We start from the raw sequence: 18,540 nt of genomic DNA, 5'->3' as shown, positions 1-18,540 counted from the left end.
TTTAACAAAATATGAATGGCGAAACACGAGAAAATTAACATTTTATTCAAAAGTATTAAAAAAAAACAACATTCATTTGAACTCGACATATCTGGCAGCTGTGTATTAGACAAAGGTTTTCTGTATGGCAACACATACACAACTCTGTCTAGAAATAGAAACTATGGCAAAATGTCGTCTGCACTGGTGTGGAGAATACAAAATTGTGATCTGGTAATACAAACTGTATGCTGGGGAAAGGTTCCATTTTGGTTTTATCATGAGTATTTACACTTCATGATTATTTGCTTGAAAATAGTCTTTGCAAGAGCAGAAGAAATTCCTTTAAAAATATAAAAACTTTTCTTTACAACTGTCAAACTAAGTGCTATCTGCACCACATGAGAACCTGTTGCTTTTGGCTCTGATGCAGTATCGTGTTTCTCAGAAATTTAATTTAAAAGCCCTCCCACAACCCAACAACCGCTTTTCATATTTGATCCTCAACACTTTCATTTTAGAAATTACATTGTATTTCCAAATTTTCTTCTCTCAATGTACAAAAAAAAAAGACCCACCAAAAATATGACCTTATATACATTATAAATTCTTGTCGTGTGACGTTATCCACGCATTTTTTTTTCTCAAAGGTTTTTCTTTCATCTGATCCAGTGTTGTAAACGTGGCTGTGTTTGGTAACATTTGGAAAATGATGTATTTCCATCTTCGGCGCCCTGTGGAGAGAAGAAAACATTTTTAATTCTACCAATTCAAACCAATAAGCCAGTCTCTTTGTTGCTCCTCCCTCTTTTAAATTAATTTTACGAATAAAACCTTTTTTGGAGGGGGGAATAATTTCTTGGGTCTAGTTTTGTCAGGACAAAGATGAGACACCAGAGCAAAAACTCATTTATTGTATTTACTAAGTGGATTTTCATTGCAAGCCCATAATAGCCAAATTAACAGAAAAAAATACTGTGCATTGAACCTGTTTCACTTTTTGCATTAACTTTGACATTGTAATGTGATGAGATGCAGTTGTAATGGAAAGTAGCACGACTGGGCCAAGAAAGGCCAATGTAAGACGAAACCATGAAATCTCACCTCTGACGTTTTATGCGTTTGATGTCAGCTTCTCTGTGTCTGATGGATTATCCTTATTTTTCTTAAAGACTCCACACTAAAATGAGGCAAGTCAACAAAAACGTTATTGCAAAGTGCTTTTATGTCTGCCATTTGCTGATGGTGATAAGGATTTGTTCGTACCTTCCAAAGAAGGAAAGCCAGCAGGGCCAGCAACAGCAGGAGCATCAGGATGGACAGAAAAATGATCCACCATGCCACTCCTCCGAACCGAGCCGAACGTCTCTCTGGAAACACGGACAACCTCACCTGAAAATCAGAAAAAGCAAGAACCTTACTATGAGGTTATCTGATAATGTGGAATATATGTATATATATATATATATATATATAAACAACAAATTTACCAACATCACTTTCTGAATAGCTTGTTATTAAATGTTAATTTGTAGAGATCACATGTCTGTCAGCAGATTCTGAGCTCCAAATATCTGTAGCTCCTTCACACCAGAATTACCGTGGGCTTTTTGTCGGCCTGTCTGACTAATGCTGCCCTTGCCTGGACTGTCAGCTGTGGTGGACTGCCACCTCTTGGTAGGTTTGTGAATGTGCCACACATTTTTAATTTTTTTTAGATCACGGAAGGAGGCATTCATATGATGTATTCATACAGTAGTGGGGATGCAATTTTTTTCTGCCAAAATTATAGTCTTCTTAAAATGAAGAAAAAAATTGACCTTATATACATTCTATATAATGTATATAAGGCAACTTTGCTGCACTGACTCATGAAATTTGGTTATACAGCAGACAAACTGTGAACCAACAAAATGGAAAACATTAAGTAACTGTGCAGCTTTTAAGAAACTAAATATGTGAAAAATCTTCTATGTTTAAGATTTACAATGATACAATGATTTATAACTTTTTTTTGTTTTGTCAAAATTTTGTTTGTTTTACTGAGCAGAAGCAAAAAAACACCAAATTATATTTCTTTCTTTGAACAAATCCAGACACAATAGATGGATGTACAGATTAAATTACCATTTAAAATACCTTTTTTACTAACTTGGGTAACTTGTTCCACTTACATAGGTGCTATGTATATAATTCAAGTCAAATTTAGTTGTAATACAGTGAATAAGAAAGAATCAAAATATTTTAATATTTCGGTCATTTTAAGGTCCTACTGTGTCGGGATTGCTTAAAAACATTTCTATCTCCATTCTCCTGACTTGTGTTTTTGTTCTGGGTTCATCAGTGTCACACGAATAATTTTCTATTTGTGTGTCCTTACCTGGGTCTCAGCACCCTCCTCCAGTATTATTTTAGTGGAGCTGTTAACATGTAGCGACGCGCTCACCATCACATCCACATAATTTAAGTCTGAATATTCCTTTATTTAAGGAGAAGGGAGAAGGTCAGGTTTATGTGCGCTGGTTGCAATGACATAAAACAGAAACATGGACTTTACGACTGAAAATAGACATTTTCTTTCTTTTGCACAGATTCAGGACAGATGCTTTTTCAAACTTAACTTTAATTGTTCTAAAAACAATCGAAGAACATAATTAAAATCAGTAAATAAAGCGTTTGTTAGCATAGGCTCAACGATAAGAATCTACAACTGCATCTCATCTTAAATCCCTTGTGGAACAAACATGACAGTCTGTCTTTCATACCTCTACGAAAGTGTTATTCCACAGGCGAGAGTTCAGAGTGATGGTCACTTTGTCGTCCAGGTCCTCCAGGAGGCATTTCATGGTCACACATTTCGCTCCACCGCCACACGACTGTAAACAAACAGATCATTGTGTCGTTACTCTTACTGGTGGGGAGTGTATGTTAAGTACAGTATTTAAAGTCTGAAGAGAAGAAAGTGCTTGTGTTGTAATACCAAAGTCTCCTGCTTCTTTTCTCCAGTGTAGAATGAAATTGTCCCATTGATTCCTTGGGTAATGTCTCTTCTTTTTCTGTTAACCGATTTCTTAAAGAAGAAGAAAAAAAACAAACATAAATTATAATTATTCTTGGTTCTTACCTTTTTAACATGTATTCAGTCAGAGGGAATAACACTGGCGAACAGCCAAAAAAAATAATGTCTGAGGTTTTAGGGTAATTTTGATGTGCCGAATCCAAAAATCACATTGATTTTGCTCAATCGGGTCAACTTTATGAACTAAGCTACATATTAGTTTGGGTTGCTGGGATGCAGTCATGGCGGCTGATCACTGATGAGAAATCCCTGCTGCCAAGCATACGAGGCGTTCGGAGAATCAGTAGTTCATATCCTGAATTTTGCACAATGAAGATTTAATCTTCAATTTACATGTACTTGCCCTCCTCAGTGTTTATTACCCAATTTACAGAAATCCAAGTTTGTGTCATTTAATTAATACACTCTGTTAGAATCTTTTTATTTTCTCCTAAAATGAACTAATAATGTCATAAAAATGTCACCCATTGAGTCAGAAGATCGGATTTCTCTGAATAGAATAAGAATAAAAATCTGACCTGACTGAGAAAAGTGGATGTATTTTAGGATTCAGCCATGCAAAATGGTCCTAATTTAGTAGAAAAAACATAGACAACTTCCAAAAAAATATTTTTTGTAACCCGGTGTAATCCATGTATTAAACACAAAATTATACTTCAATTTTTTGACACTTGAAAACAGACAAGTAGGCAAATGAAGACCATGTAGTTTCACTGTCTCATCGGAGCCATTTGAATGATTAAATGTCCGAGGTGGGAGTCCAAACTTCACAACTGGTGCCACCAAACCCTCTGACCACCAGCAGCAGGCAGGGGAGGTGAAATGTCTTGCTCAAGGACAGAGCAGGTATTCAAACCTGCACCCCACCGTACACAAGACAAACTCCTACCGCCATTGACCCGAATATAATAGAATAATGAAATATAAGACAAAACAAATCCAGAGGGATCCGACCAAGAAAACTTCCAGTCAGACGTCCAAACCCTGTCAGCTGACCACTTCACCTCGGATCTTTTGAAGTACATCCAACATGTCTGGTTGGATATCATGGTTTTCTTATTATGTCCTCCTAAGAGACACATCTGACTGTCACCACCAGGAAACCTTTAACCACAGCACCTCTAATTACATCCCAGATAGACGCTCTGGGAAAGGGCTGGTCAGATTCCAAACCATTTCCAGATCAGACCTCTGGACTTGATTCACACTCATTTCTCGGCTCGGTCTAATTAGTCCGTACAGTGGCCTTCTGCTTGATTCACCTTTTTCCTCACCTTTCCAAGTTGGTTGATCTCCTCTTTGGGAGAGCACTGTATGTTCTTCAGTCCTGTGGAGTTGATCGTCATCAGGTAGAGCAGATGATTGTCTTTGTCTGTCATCTTTGGCCAGTCTATGTGGAGGGTGACTTGTCCAATGTCTTTCAGTCGCTTTCCTCGGTTGATTATCTGTTTTAATGGGAACATCAGTTCATACCTTGAAAATATATAAGTCTAAAATTTGGGATGACATCACTGAATATATAAAGGTATTGTAAGTACAAAAAAGGCAAGGTCATGTTTAGAATTAACAACTTGAAAGTAAAGCTCGATTTATTTGTTTTTTTACACATGGCCAGATGGGTAGATGTCTGTTTGTATGAAACAATTATCAGCTTTTTTCTTTTTTTTAAATGTACATGCTTGTGGCATCAGACAGGGTGGACTCTGTTCTATACTCACAGTGAACCAGTATTTGATGGCACTGCCAATGTCACTTTCAGTCTTAACGTCCGTCACTCCTTTGGCGTCTCCATTGTAGTAGACCTGAGATGGTTCAACTTGCCTGGAAAGAAAGCAGTTTGCGGTCAGTTGGCTGAATTGGTACACGGCTGTGTTTCTTCCATGTGAAAATGTCTTACCCTGATAGGGACAAAATGAGTCTGATGGCCACCTGGGCCTTTGCTTTCACATTCATCAGATTCTGCTGCGTGCTTGTCCTGATAAAAATGTACACAAGATCTACGCTAAAAGAAGTGAACTAAAAGCCACCCAAGAGTTTACAGAAGCAGAATCAGACACTTACGTTTTTAACTTGAGCTCAATTTCCACTTCGGTCGTGTTGGTGATATCGAACAGGATGTAGAAAGTTGTCTATGAGCAAACACGTATATTAAATAAATTACAGTATGATGAGACTTGTTCGACAGATTAAAAGAACCTTTTAAAATAACATCCTAAAAGCAGGTAAAAAACATACATGTTTTCTTTTTATTGGTCTGGGGTAATATTCTAAAGATATCATATTTGCATTAGATGTAAGTGGAAAATCATAATAACAGAAATAAAGGCTGTCAAATATTCATGTGTTTCACTTACTGATAAACTACCTGAAATAGACTTTTCAATAAAATTCAAATTTATTGACTTATTGGTTTCTACATTATTTAAACTTAAATAGGTGCTTTGTCTGACCTCTGAGTCACGTTTCAAAGGGTTCCCAACTTCACAGTCGACCTTAGATCCATTTAGGTTTGGGTTGCAGGAGACTTGCTGCAATCAATGACAACTCGCCATTTAGAACCAGAAAGTACATGTGCGGGAGACTGATTATCAGATAAGAGTAACTCACTCCAGCTTTAAGGTCGTATCTAGCGTAGGTCACAGATCTGGGGAAGTTAGCAACCACAAAAGCTTCATATGCATCTTCTCCCTTTGGATTGGCCACTGTCACTTCCAGGGCAGCGCTTTTTTGGCCACTTAGCGAGATCACTGGTACTCCATTTTCCCTTTAAACACATTGCATTACAGGCAAATATCAACAGCCCATATGCTGAACAGTGTAGCTTTGTTTGCTTCAGTATAAAAAAAACCTTCCTAGACTTATCATTGGTTCTATCTGATCCTCTTACATTTCAAAAGAATGAAAGTCAGCTCCGTCCTTGTAGACATAGCGATAACGTTTTAGCATCAGGTTGCTAGTGCACACGTCATCGTCGCCACATCCATCCTTCAAAAATGCCACCTGCAAGCATGTTGATGCACATCAGAAGCACTGTTAAAGCCAGGCGTGATCATTTTACATATACAACGAGAATACGCAAACGTACGTTTGATCGAAATGGTTCTGCGTCTTTGGGATCCAGGACAGGTGCAAGTTGAGCGTCTTGGGCCTGTCTGCGCTTACGTTTAGCATTCTGGATGTTCACAGAAACGTCGATGGGGAGCCCACGTAGCTTGTCCTTAATATTGTCCTGTTAAGAGGACAATTATTATCATGTCACACAGTACATTTTTTAGATAAGCAACCAGGAAAGACGTGCATAGATGTATACCTTAACGACAAGAGTACGAGTGATACATTTTTGTGGCTCTTTTGCATCCATGGTAATGAGCCCGGTAGAGAGATTTTCCTCATCTTTAAATGTCCCCCTGGGCTCAAGATTGTCTTTCGTGCGATCAGCATCCACTTCAAAATTGTACTTCATCGCTAAATGCAACACAAGAGGGGATGCAGCACAAGAAAAAGATATTTATGTGCAAATTTACACAACATAATTATGATAGACTGTTCAGTAATTTACATCAGAAAAATCATACTGTTAATCATACAGTTAAAGAAATTTACAACTGAGCAGGGTAATTGCTACCATCACGTTTAATAGTGGGCATGATGTTTTTCTGAAATGCTGTTAGTTTGTAACAAAATGTAACAGAAAATATACTTTCCAATAAGTTCATCTTATGTTTAGTCAAACCAGATAATGATTTCACTAAAGTCTTTAGAGTCAACAAGATATTTTTGATGTAACGCATCAAAAAATATACATATATATATATATATATATAAATATATATATATAACTTTTTTTATATGATGCAGGCTTTTGGGTCCTTTGGGTCAGTTGTTTTGCTCTTGGCACTCTCTTATAGTTGTCATTGTCTCTCTTATTGTTGAATCATGGACCTTGACTATTGAGATTATGGTTCATGGTTCTTTTGTGACTTCGTGGATAAGTTCTGGATGCACTCCCATTGTTAATTTGTTTGGGTCTGCCACTGGATTCAGTACTGTTCCATGTTTTTTTTTTTGTTTGTTTGGTTTTTTTTTCCATCCTTCCGTTATCTTCATGCTCATAAGAGGGGTCAGACATACAACCATACATGCACACACCCACAGCTAAGGAGAGTTTAGAGAGACTAATTAACCTGACAGTCATGTTCGAACCCCGGACCTTCTTGCTGTAAGGCAAAAGTGCTGCCAACTGTGCAGCCTGTTTGTTTCATTTGTGCATTCAGGCTTCTGCTGTGGTTCACTGATGTCCCAAAGCCTTGGTGATCTACTCAACACATTCTAGGTTCTTGAATTTCTCTAGGTTGAGGGATTATGCCAATCTGTGTTGGAGTTTGTGATCTTTTGGCGTGCTTCGTGTTGGCAAAAGGATTGTGTCTAAGTGATTTCTTGAAGAGAAGCAATTAGGTGTGGTTGTTTGCTTGCACGATAAGACTCTCCATTCCATAGAAATGTTGAATGAAACATTTAGACTAAAAAATAAAAACGGATATACAAGGAGGCAAACACGTTTTTCATTTCATACTGCTGATATCTACATTGTGAAAATGCAATAAAGATAACTGTTTTAGCAAAATGATTTGAAAGGAAAATGAGGTTCTGCTCACCCAGCGGGGCAGAAGAGCTCTGTGCGCCAGCAGTGTAGCTGAAGCATGCTTCAACTTTCAGGCTGTGAAAACAAAAAGTTAAACTAAAATCAGACATACATTATCTCTGGCAAGTTCATGTTTAAGCAAAACGTTAAAAGCACATATTAGGTATAAAATTTGATATTGGCACAAAGTAGCATGAAAAAGATCCCTGTCAAAGTCTTTTGCTATAAGAAAATAGACATCTGATTAGTTTTCAACTATATTTACTAAACACAAGTTCAGAGACTATTATTTGGTTTTCCAGGATTGTATTTAGTCAATTTGAACAAATCTACAATCGAGGCAACACAGAAATGTGAAAAATGGAAAGAGACAAAACTTAAGAAAGACTAAGTAATATTTCTAGCAGTATTTCTGGAAGATTTTACAAAAAGTACATCATTTTGTAACCAATTAGATTTATATAACTAAGTTAGAATTGCCAGTAATTCTTTGCAAGGAGGATGTTGAAAGATGAGACAGGCGGACTTACCAGACGCCTTCAGGACAGTTCTTCTTGGTGAGGTCAATTTTTTTTGGCGTAATAGTGATTTTCTTCTCGATGCTAACAACTGGTCGGGTTCTGTTGAGAAACAATTCAGTGAGCCTCTCTGTAAATATTGTTAAGCGGCGCTAGGTCATAGCAATGCATCAGCTGTAACTTTCTCACTTATAGATGAAGACAGAGTCTGAGAGGGATCCAACAGCCAGGTCGGGATACGAGTTCTTGTCCAGGTCCATGTTGCCTGCTAATGAATAGCCAAACTGCCTCACTCCCGACTTGCTGGACAAAACCTGAAACACAAGTTTTGTTAAGGTGTGGGTTAGCTACTGGATAAAAAGAGACATATGAATTTGGTGTCCAATGGAAACAAAATACTAAATGCATTATTTTGTCTTCCAAGAGTTTAAAATCTCTATTTAAATTTGACAAAAACTTTCAAAGACATCTTGAAAATGTGCAATGTAGATAAAAGACAGAAAGATGGCTTTGTGTCAACTAGAGTACAATTATCTATAAAAAGAACAGTTCCACTGGAAAGATGCCTATTCGGACATGATTTTAGGTTGATATAACTTTAAATGATAATTAGGAAATTCCTACATAAAAGTCCTACAAAAACAGTTTGATCTACACCAAATATGTTTTGGCCTCTTCCTAATTATCCAAAGCAAAACCCTGAGGGAGAGTCTCAAATTGGAAGCTTTAGAAAGTGATTGTATTAGTTTCCACACCTGTGTGGCTTTTTTTCTGAATCCTTCTGTGGCTGATCCATGGAAAATGTGGACCTTTCCTGCCCCGTTGTCTTCATAAGGAGCTCCTACTGCAAAATCTGACAGCGAGGTAGTATGCTTGAGCATCTTTACACCATAAAAGGAGTAAACAACTGCACACATACAGGCACACAAATAATGCCTCCTTACCATGGTATTTATCCTGGTTGATATCGCCAAGGTTTTCCACGGCAAGGCCAAACATAGAATCCGCAAGTCCATCTATTCTTTTTGGTTCAACTTGGTCCCACTTTCCAGCCTGGTTGATGTAAACGTAGACAGCTCCTCCAATTTCCGAGTCCTTCTCAAAGTACTGAGGGGCTCCAACAACTATGTCATCCCAGCTAACGAACAAGAAGACCACAGACTCAGAAGAGGACAGTCAAAATTAAAGTGAGAGGAGAGTTGAACTGTCTGTGGGTCAATCTGGACTCTTACCCGTCCCCATTGAGGTCCAGTACAGTCAGATCGTATCCAAAGGAGGAAGCCAGGCCCTCCCCTTTAAGGGTGAACTCCTCTAGCATGTCTCCGCGATCCTTAGAGCCTTTCTTTAGCAGAACCACCGCTCCACTGTAGTAAGCTCTGGGAGCTCCTGCCACCACCGTCAGCTGACCCTTGTTGGTCAAAGCTTGTCCAACAGCCAAGGAGAAACCTAAAACAGAGTTCAAAATAGTTACAATTTACAACATGGAAGGTAAATCAGCTAATAAAAAAATTTATAACTGACATAACGATAAAACACAAGAATTTTACCCAAGTAGCTGCTGTCAGGAGTAGGGACGTCACTGGCTTTTCTCGCCTGCTCACCTCCCGTTTCCATTGCCACCTCGTTATATAAACCCAGGAGAGAAAGAGAATCGTTCCTTTGCTCCATGTGCACCAAGCCTTAATAAAAATAAAAAAACAAAACCAAGTATACCAAAGGAAAGAAGAGACAAGATTAGTTGATGTCTTACAAAAGTCTACTGAACTCTTAAGACTGCAGTGTATGACTTTTACAAAAAAAATCGTTTTTTTACATGTTTGTTAAAACCGCCACAATGAGGCGTGCTGTGGTGGCGTAGGGGATAGCGCGACCCACGTTTGGAGGCCTTGAGTCCTTGCTGCGGCTGTCGCGGGTTCGATTCCCGGACCCATTGACATTTACCGCATGTCTTCCCCCCTCTCCTTCCCCCTTCAGCCTACTTTCAAATAAGGGACACTAGAGCCCACAAAAAAAAAAAAAAAACCCTGGAAGGGAAAAAACAAAACGCCACGGTGTCGTGATACTATGGTATGAAATGAATAATCTGTGAAAAAAATTTGCTCCTCTGCCTTTTCCTTGTGTTCCCAGTACTAACTAAAGATGTTCATCCACCTTTAGCATATCAAGTACATGAGGATAATTGACAACGCTAAGACCCTCCTCCTGGCTCTGATTGGTTGTTTTTACTTTGAGCTGTGCAACAGTACCACTGGGAAGAGTTTGATCTTTTCACAGCTTATTATGCTGTCATGACATGGTGGTAATTTTAACAAATATGTAAAAAAAAATTAAAAATAAAATAAAATATATATATGTTTTTTAATAAACATTTCATACTGCAGCTTTATCACAAAAATGAATCTGTCGCAAATCCTTTTGTAATGATAAGATAAAACTGTATTCGTCTCCATGGGAACTGGGAGCGGTGCATATGGAGCCAAAAACATCTCTATGCATTCTAGTTTTCTATTTTTACTGAATCCCTTGCAGAAGCCTTTTGTCAAAACACTCTTATAAAAGGAAAGCCAGTTAAATTAACCAAATCAAACATAAACATGTTTTATATGCTATTACTTAAGACCCATATTCGTCCATGGTTGAAACAATCAAAATAATTAATTGATTCTCAAAAATACATAATTATTCCAAAACATAAATTATAATGAAAAGAAATCCTATCTGTTCAACTGTCCTGGTGCCTAAAGTAAGTATGTACGTAAGTAAATAAGTCATTTTCACAGAAATAAAATCACAACACTCTGTACAACAAAAAGCAAAGTTATACAAAGAATAAAAGCAAGCATAAGAAGCACAATAAAGACAAAAGAGCTTTCAGTTGGTCTTTAAAAACTAACTAAAACGACTTGCAGCCTGTGGCAAGTTTAACCTAAACACGATACCTTTCCAGTTATAAGCTCCTGGAGCTCCAAAGATGAAATAGCGGTGTTCCAGGTCGAATGCAACAGAGATGCCCTGCTGGCAGGAGCCAAACCGCTGATGGCCTGGGTTCCGATATTGACAAAAATGCCAGCTGCCTCCATCTTCCACTCCATCTTCTACTGATTTTTTAAGAGTTACATCTTGGCTTAGCACATAGCAGCGGCCGACGATGTTTCTGGTTTGATAATTCAAGTCCTGGTACCGATGGGCACACGTCTACCATGGAGAGAGAAGGACATAATGACCGAGAGATTCAGACTGACACCTTGAACACAAATGTTTGGAGAAATAAAAACTCTAAACGTATTTTTGGAAAGGTATTCTCACTATAATTTTGCCTCCTGGCCCTTGACTTCTGACCGACACCCCCATCCACTGATTTTCTTTTATTTCGGTCGACAAATTTTCTATGAAAGAACAGACAAAAGTCAAAAGATAAACAACACAATAAAACTCAGATGTTGTATTTTTGTTGTTGTTGTTGTTGTATATATAAATAGAAAGGTTAAAACCAGAAAAACAGAAAAGTCAGTCAGAATATAACTTACCATCATTATCAAACATAACTCTTTGGCAATCACTGGGGTTGGGGCTGATTTCACACTTGTAGAGTCCTCCTGTCACATTAGATTTCTGATTATTCAGCGCTTTGGCTCGTGGCGCTCCAACCAGCAGTCTGCAACAGAAGCACATGCATATCGAGGCAATTCTTTCACATAGCAAATTCTTAAGGTGTCTTTTTTCTTTTGTGATAATATTTCCACCATCTAGGGAAGTTTTCTGAGGGCCTTCTTTGGTTCTTCTGCTCCCAACAGAAGGACCAAGTCCAGTTTAACAAATTAAATTTACCCATGTGTGATACACCATACACATGCAACAGAGCCATGATTTGAGTCTAGAGAGGTATGACCTTTTTAAATGTCACCCTCTGATAATGATTCAGATTAAACATTTCCTGATTCATCTACTAAAAAAAATATCAAAGTGAAGAGTTGCCTTTTGGCAACAATCAAGTCGCTCTCCACTGCAGCAGAACGAACCAGCAGTTGGATGTTTATCAAAAAAAGGGGCATCACATGCGCTGAAACAGAAGGTCAGAACCTCTAGAAAACTGGACAGGAAATGATGCGCTACACATTCAAAGAAATCCCTTGAAAAAATTGTATTTGCATTAAAAATAAAACATTGAACAGAATATATCTCACCATTAATAGAGGAGAAAACAATTATTCTGCATTCCTTAACGCAGGAGCCAAACTTACACATAATCATAGCTATATTAATTTGTCCAGCTCCTACTAGTTACAACTAAATGCAGTTCTATAGTAATGATACTGATTACAAATACAATTCTGGGCATCTTCCCAAACATGATAACTCAGTCTTTCACCACAAAAGAGTCAACAGTGCTAAAAACTGAACCTCTGTAGAGTCCAGGCAGAATCCTTGAGAATTTTATCTTTCATTTAAAAGGTAAAATTATCCAAAAACTGGGAATGCAGAAGCATGAAGACTGAGGTGAAGGACAGACAGAATAAATGAGACTTAATCAGAACTAAAAAGGCACATCTGGCCTTTGTAGCTCCAGCTTGGACAAAAACATATGAAGTATTAAATATATTAAATATATGAAGAATAATGGAAAAGACTGAAGCATCTGGAAAGTAGTAGTTCCTGAGCTGAAACAAAAAACACAACAGGCATATCACGGTAAACAAGACTATCAGAATAAAATACTAACTAAAAACCAAATCTACCTAGAACTAAAACAACATAGCAGTGACTTAGAGAAAAAAAACAAAAACAATAAATATTCACCCAAATCTAAAATCCCAAGAATCATGAAAGTTTTTGGCAGTGGCTTTATGAACTTTAATGAAGCACTGGGACTCGGTATTAATCAATGCATGTTCTTAAATGCCTGGTCAGAATGAAGGAGCAAAAGAAATCCTGATAAGGACAGATGATGTTCATTCATATTCTTTCTCAGATATACCTATTATACCCACTTGCACAAGTTATGTGCAACAAACTTTAGTGTAAAATGTTAAGAGTTTCTCCCAGTAAATTAATGAATCACTTTTGCACTGGCTGTTGGTTTTTGTGGTTTACTTTAGTTGCTCCTCTTCCCATTTTTTCCAAATTACTTTTATTTTTTTTTCAGCAGCAGCACTGACATTCATATCCTCACACACTTCCCCTCCCAAATCTCTAAAACGTACATTTACTCCCAATTTGAACACCTTATTCAAGTTGGACCTCTCTCCCACATTCCCATGGAGACAACCTCATCTTGCAGATGTGAGTCCAAAACACAAGCAGACATTCATGGTTCCCCACCCACTCCTGTCGGTACAAGAAAATTCATCCCTTCAGGGCATAAAAGTCTCTGGAATGTGCAAGTCTGACTAAAGGTTGGCATGAATAGAATGAAAAACAGCGTTGTGACTCACTGTGCACACCCAGCTGTATCATCCAAACATGTCAGTATGCATGTCGGTGCAAAAATACCCTGGAGTACTCCAAGGACAAATTAATTACCTGTCTTTTCTTTTGCCTCAAGCTAAGCGAGCATCAAGCAGCATGCTGACCTCTAGTGCTCTCCCAAGTGACAAAGGTTAATACCTCAATGCTTTGCTAGTGTTTAACTTATTGCCAATGAAAGACTCCAGGAGCACTTTAATAATCTTCAGGTTTTTGTTAATCAAATGCAAATAAGTACACAACAGTGAGCAGTACCACGTTTGAGCAAAACAAAGCAAAGGAGGTTGTCACTCAAGAAGTTACTTGCCCCATCACAACTGCGCTGCGTCAGTAAAGTTTAAAACTTTACTACATTATCTATTTAAGAGAAAAAACTCGATCTTCATCAAACTCTTTACCTACAAGTCAGCAATGGCAGAGATCCATAACCCTAACAAATGTATGAATGCACTAATGTATCCAACCATTCCATCAAGCCAACTAAATGACAGCATGATAAAAGGACAATTTTAAAACTACCTGATTATGAATTAAGTCCACAATTTTTGTCGTCAGAATTGCAGCGAGCCATTTTCAAATTTATCTAAGGTTCTGAGAGCTAAAGAACTCCTAATTGGTGTTCCCTGGCCCACTTCTGGGCTCTAACCCCCAGTTTATCTCAGCTTTTCAAGCATACTACTAACATGATTGCAAGCTGCCTTCATGTGGCATGAAAAGAAACATTTTCTTCTGATCTCACCTGAAGACAACCTAAAAAGAAAGAAGTGAGGAAAAACTGCAAAGAAAGTGACGCAAGCAAATAAAGTTGATGCAAAAACCTAAGACTTAGACTTAGACTTGAACAAAACAAAATCAATCAATTTCCACATATAAATTTCCTCTAAACTCAATTTTTGGTTCTTACATTCTCTTGTCCTCTGGTCTAACTTGTTGGTGCATTGCGAGAGAAAAGCCAAACAGGCTCCCCGGGTCTCCATTTCTCTGCAGGACTTTTTCTGTGTCAAAACTGAATGCAGAGAGTCGCCTACATCCTAGTAACAAGACGAACAACCACAGTCCGCTGGTGGTGCAGCCCTCCATCAGTGCGTAAATCTTCCCTGAAGAGGCAAAAAGACGAGTCTTTGGGGAAGAAGGTGCAGAGTGCGATACAAGAGGCACCGGATGAGAGTTAAATGTTTCACGTTCTGCTCCTCCCTCCTGTCCTTCACCACACCTTAAATGCTTCTTATCTAACTCACTAACAGTTGCACCTATAATTCTATAACCTCAGGGGTTTGTTTGTTTTTTTATGCACCACCTTGCAACTGTTTTCAATGAACAAAATTTAAATGAAATAGTCTAGCACAACTAACATTACAAGTAGTTTCTCTAAATTCAACAGAAAATTATTTTTTATATGAGTACTCTAAATTCTTAATTTCTATATGAGGGTATCTTCAGTTCTGTTAACTGCTATTAATGTCTGCAAATGTGACTTGCAGACACCAGCTGGTTCCTGATGAATCTATACCCACTCTTTATGAGTAAATGTCTCCGTTTCCTTCATATTCTCAAGGCTAAGTGCTGCAGCTTCAGAATTAGCACCATCTGATGGAGCTTGTTTCAAATGTATTAAATAGCCAAATATTCATAATTATTTACTAAAGAAACTAAGCATTTTAAATAGTCAAAAACCTGAATGCAAATGATTTGACTGCACTGTTGAATATGTTATTGGATTTTTTTTCCTTTTCATTTATGTTTGATGATTACTGATGTTGCATGAGTGTAATGTCTCTTGTGATGTTTTCTTTAGAGTCATCACTTTAAATAAATAAATTAAAATTTAAATCTTGATGGTTTTTTCCTGTTTAAGTAGTGCAATAACAACAACAATAATAATAATCATAACAATAATAATAATCGTGACACTACTGGTGACATTGAAATTAGGATCCAGTACTGAATTTGGATCAAATTAGTTGCACTACTTCATCTGCTCTTGAGAAATTTTCTTGTTGCAAACACCCTGAATATATTTTTTTTTAGTTTTGCCAATAAACCTAATTTTCAGTGAGAGTTTGGATATTGTGGTTATTATTATCATTATCTTTACTATTATTATTGTTGTTGTTGTTGTGGTGCCATTTTCAAAATAAAGATCTCTTCCAAGTGTGCTAAGGTCCTGTCTTCAATTTATTATCTTGCAACTTCTAGATACATCTCTACATCGACACACCTGAATCAAATCGCCACTTTCCTTCATCAGCAGCCATCCAGCTCTGCAGGGGCCTGGTAATGAGCCATTCAGGGATGCATCTGATAGTTACAGAGCAGCAGCTCTCAATGACTAGATCCCTGATCAAAACGTGCATATTTGTTTTACAGAGAAGTGAAAAAAGTGGCTGTATTACCTTGTTTTTAGGTATCTTAGGGTCAAAGGTCAAATGGGCAGCCAGATATATACAGGCTCAGCATTAATCCACTGATGTCCACTCATGATCTAGGAAAGGAAAAGGTGTTCCAATCTAGTACAGAACAAAAGAAAATATTAATTCACTGGCAAAAACTGAACCAGCAACAGCACAATAATAAAATACAGTAGCTTTTGAGAGTGTTAGGTGGCAGAACACCAAAAAGTAACACGTAACTGTGAAGAGATTCTCCAAATGCTTTAAAAATGTAAATCTGAGCGATGTGGCATGAATTTGTAGTTAGTCCGTCTGAGACGATACTTTGAAGAACAACTTCTCGTTCCGATTGCAGCTTCAAACATTTGACACATGTCTCTGCCAGCCTTGGATGTATAAATGCATATTAATCTGACTGAGCTCAGGCTCGGTCAGATTTATGTGTCTGTGAACGTCAATCTTCAGGTTTTGATACAGAGTGTCAGCTAATTTAGATCTTAACTTCGAAAGGAGCTTTCACAAATAATACCACACCTCAACCTAAACCATTCTGCTGTGACTCTGGCTGCACACTTAGTGTTGCTGAACTGTGATTTTTTTTTCTTCCTATTTTAAGAAAGTTTGCTGCATTTAACTCTCTTCATCTTCCCTTTAGCTGATTAGCTTCACCATGGTTACTAAGCAACAGCATCCCCAAAGCATGCAGTTGCCACTGACATGTTTCACCTTGAGGAAGGTGGGTTCTGGCCTGGGTGACATGCAATGTAAGTTTTCTACCACACCAGGAACTAATTCACAAGGCCAGAAAGTTACAAATTTGTGAGTTTTGTTGTGATGAATCTTATCTGGTATTTCATGGCATTCTTTCAACAGTGTCTTTCTTCTTGCCACTTTTACAAAGAGGTCTGATTTATGGAGAACACAACCAATAGCTGTCCTGTCAACAGCTCAGGGCCCCTTTGCTGTTATACTGGTCTATCCCATAAAAAGAAAATGAAATCTGGGGATGCAATGTAGTAAAGTAAGTTTTACTGGTATGAATATTTTGTGATCTGTTTTATATCTACAAGTTAACTGTCTCCTCTATTTGTCATTGGGGTTGTTTTTTGTTGTTTTTTTCCAGAATATTTCTGAGAAAAATATATTCTGAATTTCAGTTTGAGGTTTTCCCAAAGAGCACATACTTCATTGTTTTACTCCTAAACTATGTCCTATCTACAGATAAACATTTGTATTAAAGGAGCTCTTACGAAAATGAAGAGTTGTGTCATGTGTACTGTTCTGTGTACTGGATGTTCTGTAACTAAAAACAAAAAGAAACAAGCCCTGAGGTTCTGAAGAAGAGCAGTATTATGACGTGAAGCCAGTTCTCTGACACAGACACACGGGAGCTGAAGAGCCTGCGCCTGGACCCGCCTGCGCCTGGACTCGGCTGCGCCTGGACCCGCCTGCGCCTCAGTGCTTTTTGTTTTTAAAGCTGCAGATCCAGGTCCAGTGATGGAGAATAGAGACATGTGAGTGAAGCACAGTGTCCTGTATGGCAAAACACATTCTTCTATCAGTTTTAAAATCACAAGAAATTTCTGATCTTAGTTTTTTACACAACTACAGCAATGATTCATTAATCAGCATACATGTGTCTACTGCTCCTTTGAGGTATTTCCATCATGTTCCTGTATTTCCAATTCAATTCAATTCAGTTTACTTTGGACTTTGGGTGGGTTTTGTAACAAGAATCTGTTTTTTCCACTTTTGTCAAACCCATTATTTTTATTATGTCTGGCAACTTCCACTGCATCCAGACGTTGCCTCTCAAATGAAACAAGATTTCAGATGCTCAGACCTGTTTTTACCTGTCATGATGTTCTCACATTCGTAGTAATCACCATGCGCTCTGACAAGTTCATGCATTCCTCAACCTTATTCAACCTTCAACATTTCCAGGTCTCCCAATGCTGTGTTATCATTTCTCCACAAACACAAGTGATAACACTATCATTTGTCTTTGTTATCATAAGTTGTCTTCAAAGACAAATTATAAGTTTCCTTCTACTAGTCACAAAACAGTAAATGTATATATATAATTGTATATATACTGTATATATAATATGCAGTTTATTAGGTACCCATTGTTTGCACCAGGTTTGGACTGTTTTGAGCCCAAATAAAAAGACCTTAACCCTCCTGTGGTCTTAGTGCAGCACTCAGTAGGAGCGTGGTGTATGCAGGGGGGTGTCCTGTCAAACCATCAATTCCCAAAACCACACACACAAAAGAAAACATGAACATAAAAGTGCACGCAGGGTCACTGCAACCCTGTTGGTAAAATCTCGTGGGGTCCAATTTTCCCCCTCTCTTAAGCCCATGGGACGGTTTAAAGACATTTTGTCTTATTGCTAACCTTAGTGCTCGCAATCAAGGTTTAATGTTTTTGTTTTGTTTTTTTTTTTACAAGAGGCTTTTGTTAAA

At 37.9% G+C, this 18,540-nt stretch overlaps 1 protein-coding gene across 1 annotated transcript; it reads right to left on the bottom strand.

Moving 5' to 3' along the window:
• Positions 1-29: 29 nt before the first annotated feature.
• On the bottom strand, positions 30-14,827 carry LOC122841092 (integrin alpha-6-like). The gene is made up of 26 exons (XM_044134099.1): positions 14,586-14,827; positions 11,746-11,873; positions 11,525-11,604; positions 11,158-11,413; positions 9,766-9,897; positions 9,451-9,664; positions 9,163-9,356; positions 8,974-9,071; positions 8,408-8,532; positions 8,231-8,320; positions 7,714-7,775; positions 6,369-6,523; positions 6,144-6,287; positions 5,946-6,058; positions 5,666-5,822; positions 5,509-5,586; positions 5,120-5,187; positions 4,956-5,033; positions 4,777-4,879; positions 4,321-4,503; positions 2,960-3,049; positions 2,745-2,855; positions 2,360-2,458; positions 1,246-1,371; positions 1,084-1,159; positions 30-713 (listed from the first exon to the last, which is right to left on the bottom strand). Exons 1-25 carry the CDS (start codon positions 14,759-14,761, stop codon positions 1,094-1,096), a joined length of 3,126 nt encoding a protein of 1,041 aa, XP_043990034.1. The 5' UTR covers positions 14,762-14,827; the 3' UTR covers positions 30-713; positions 1,084-1,093.
• Between the last annotated feature and the right edge of the window lie 3,713 nt (positions 14,828-18,540).

Source organism: Gambusia affinis, linkage group LG12 (assembly GCF_019740435.1).
Source record: "Gambusia affinis linkage group LG12, SWU_Gaff_1.0, whole genome shotgun sequence".
NCBI lineage: Eukaryota > Metazoa > Chordata > Actinopteri > Cyprinodontiformes > Poeciliidae > Gambusia > Gambusia affinis.
Note: the sequence above shows the minus strand (reverse complement) of the source record. Positions and strands in the feature narration are given on the sequence as shown.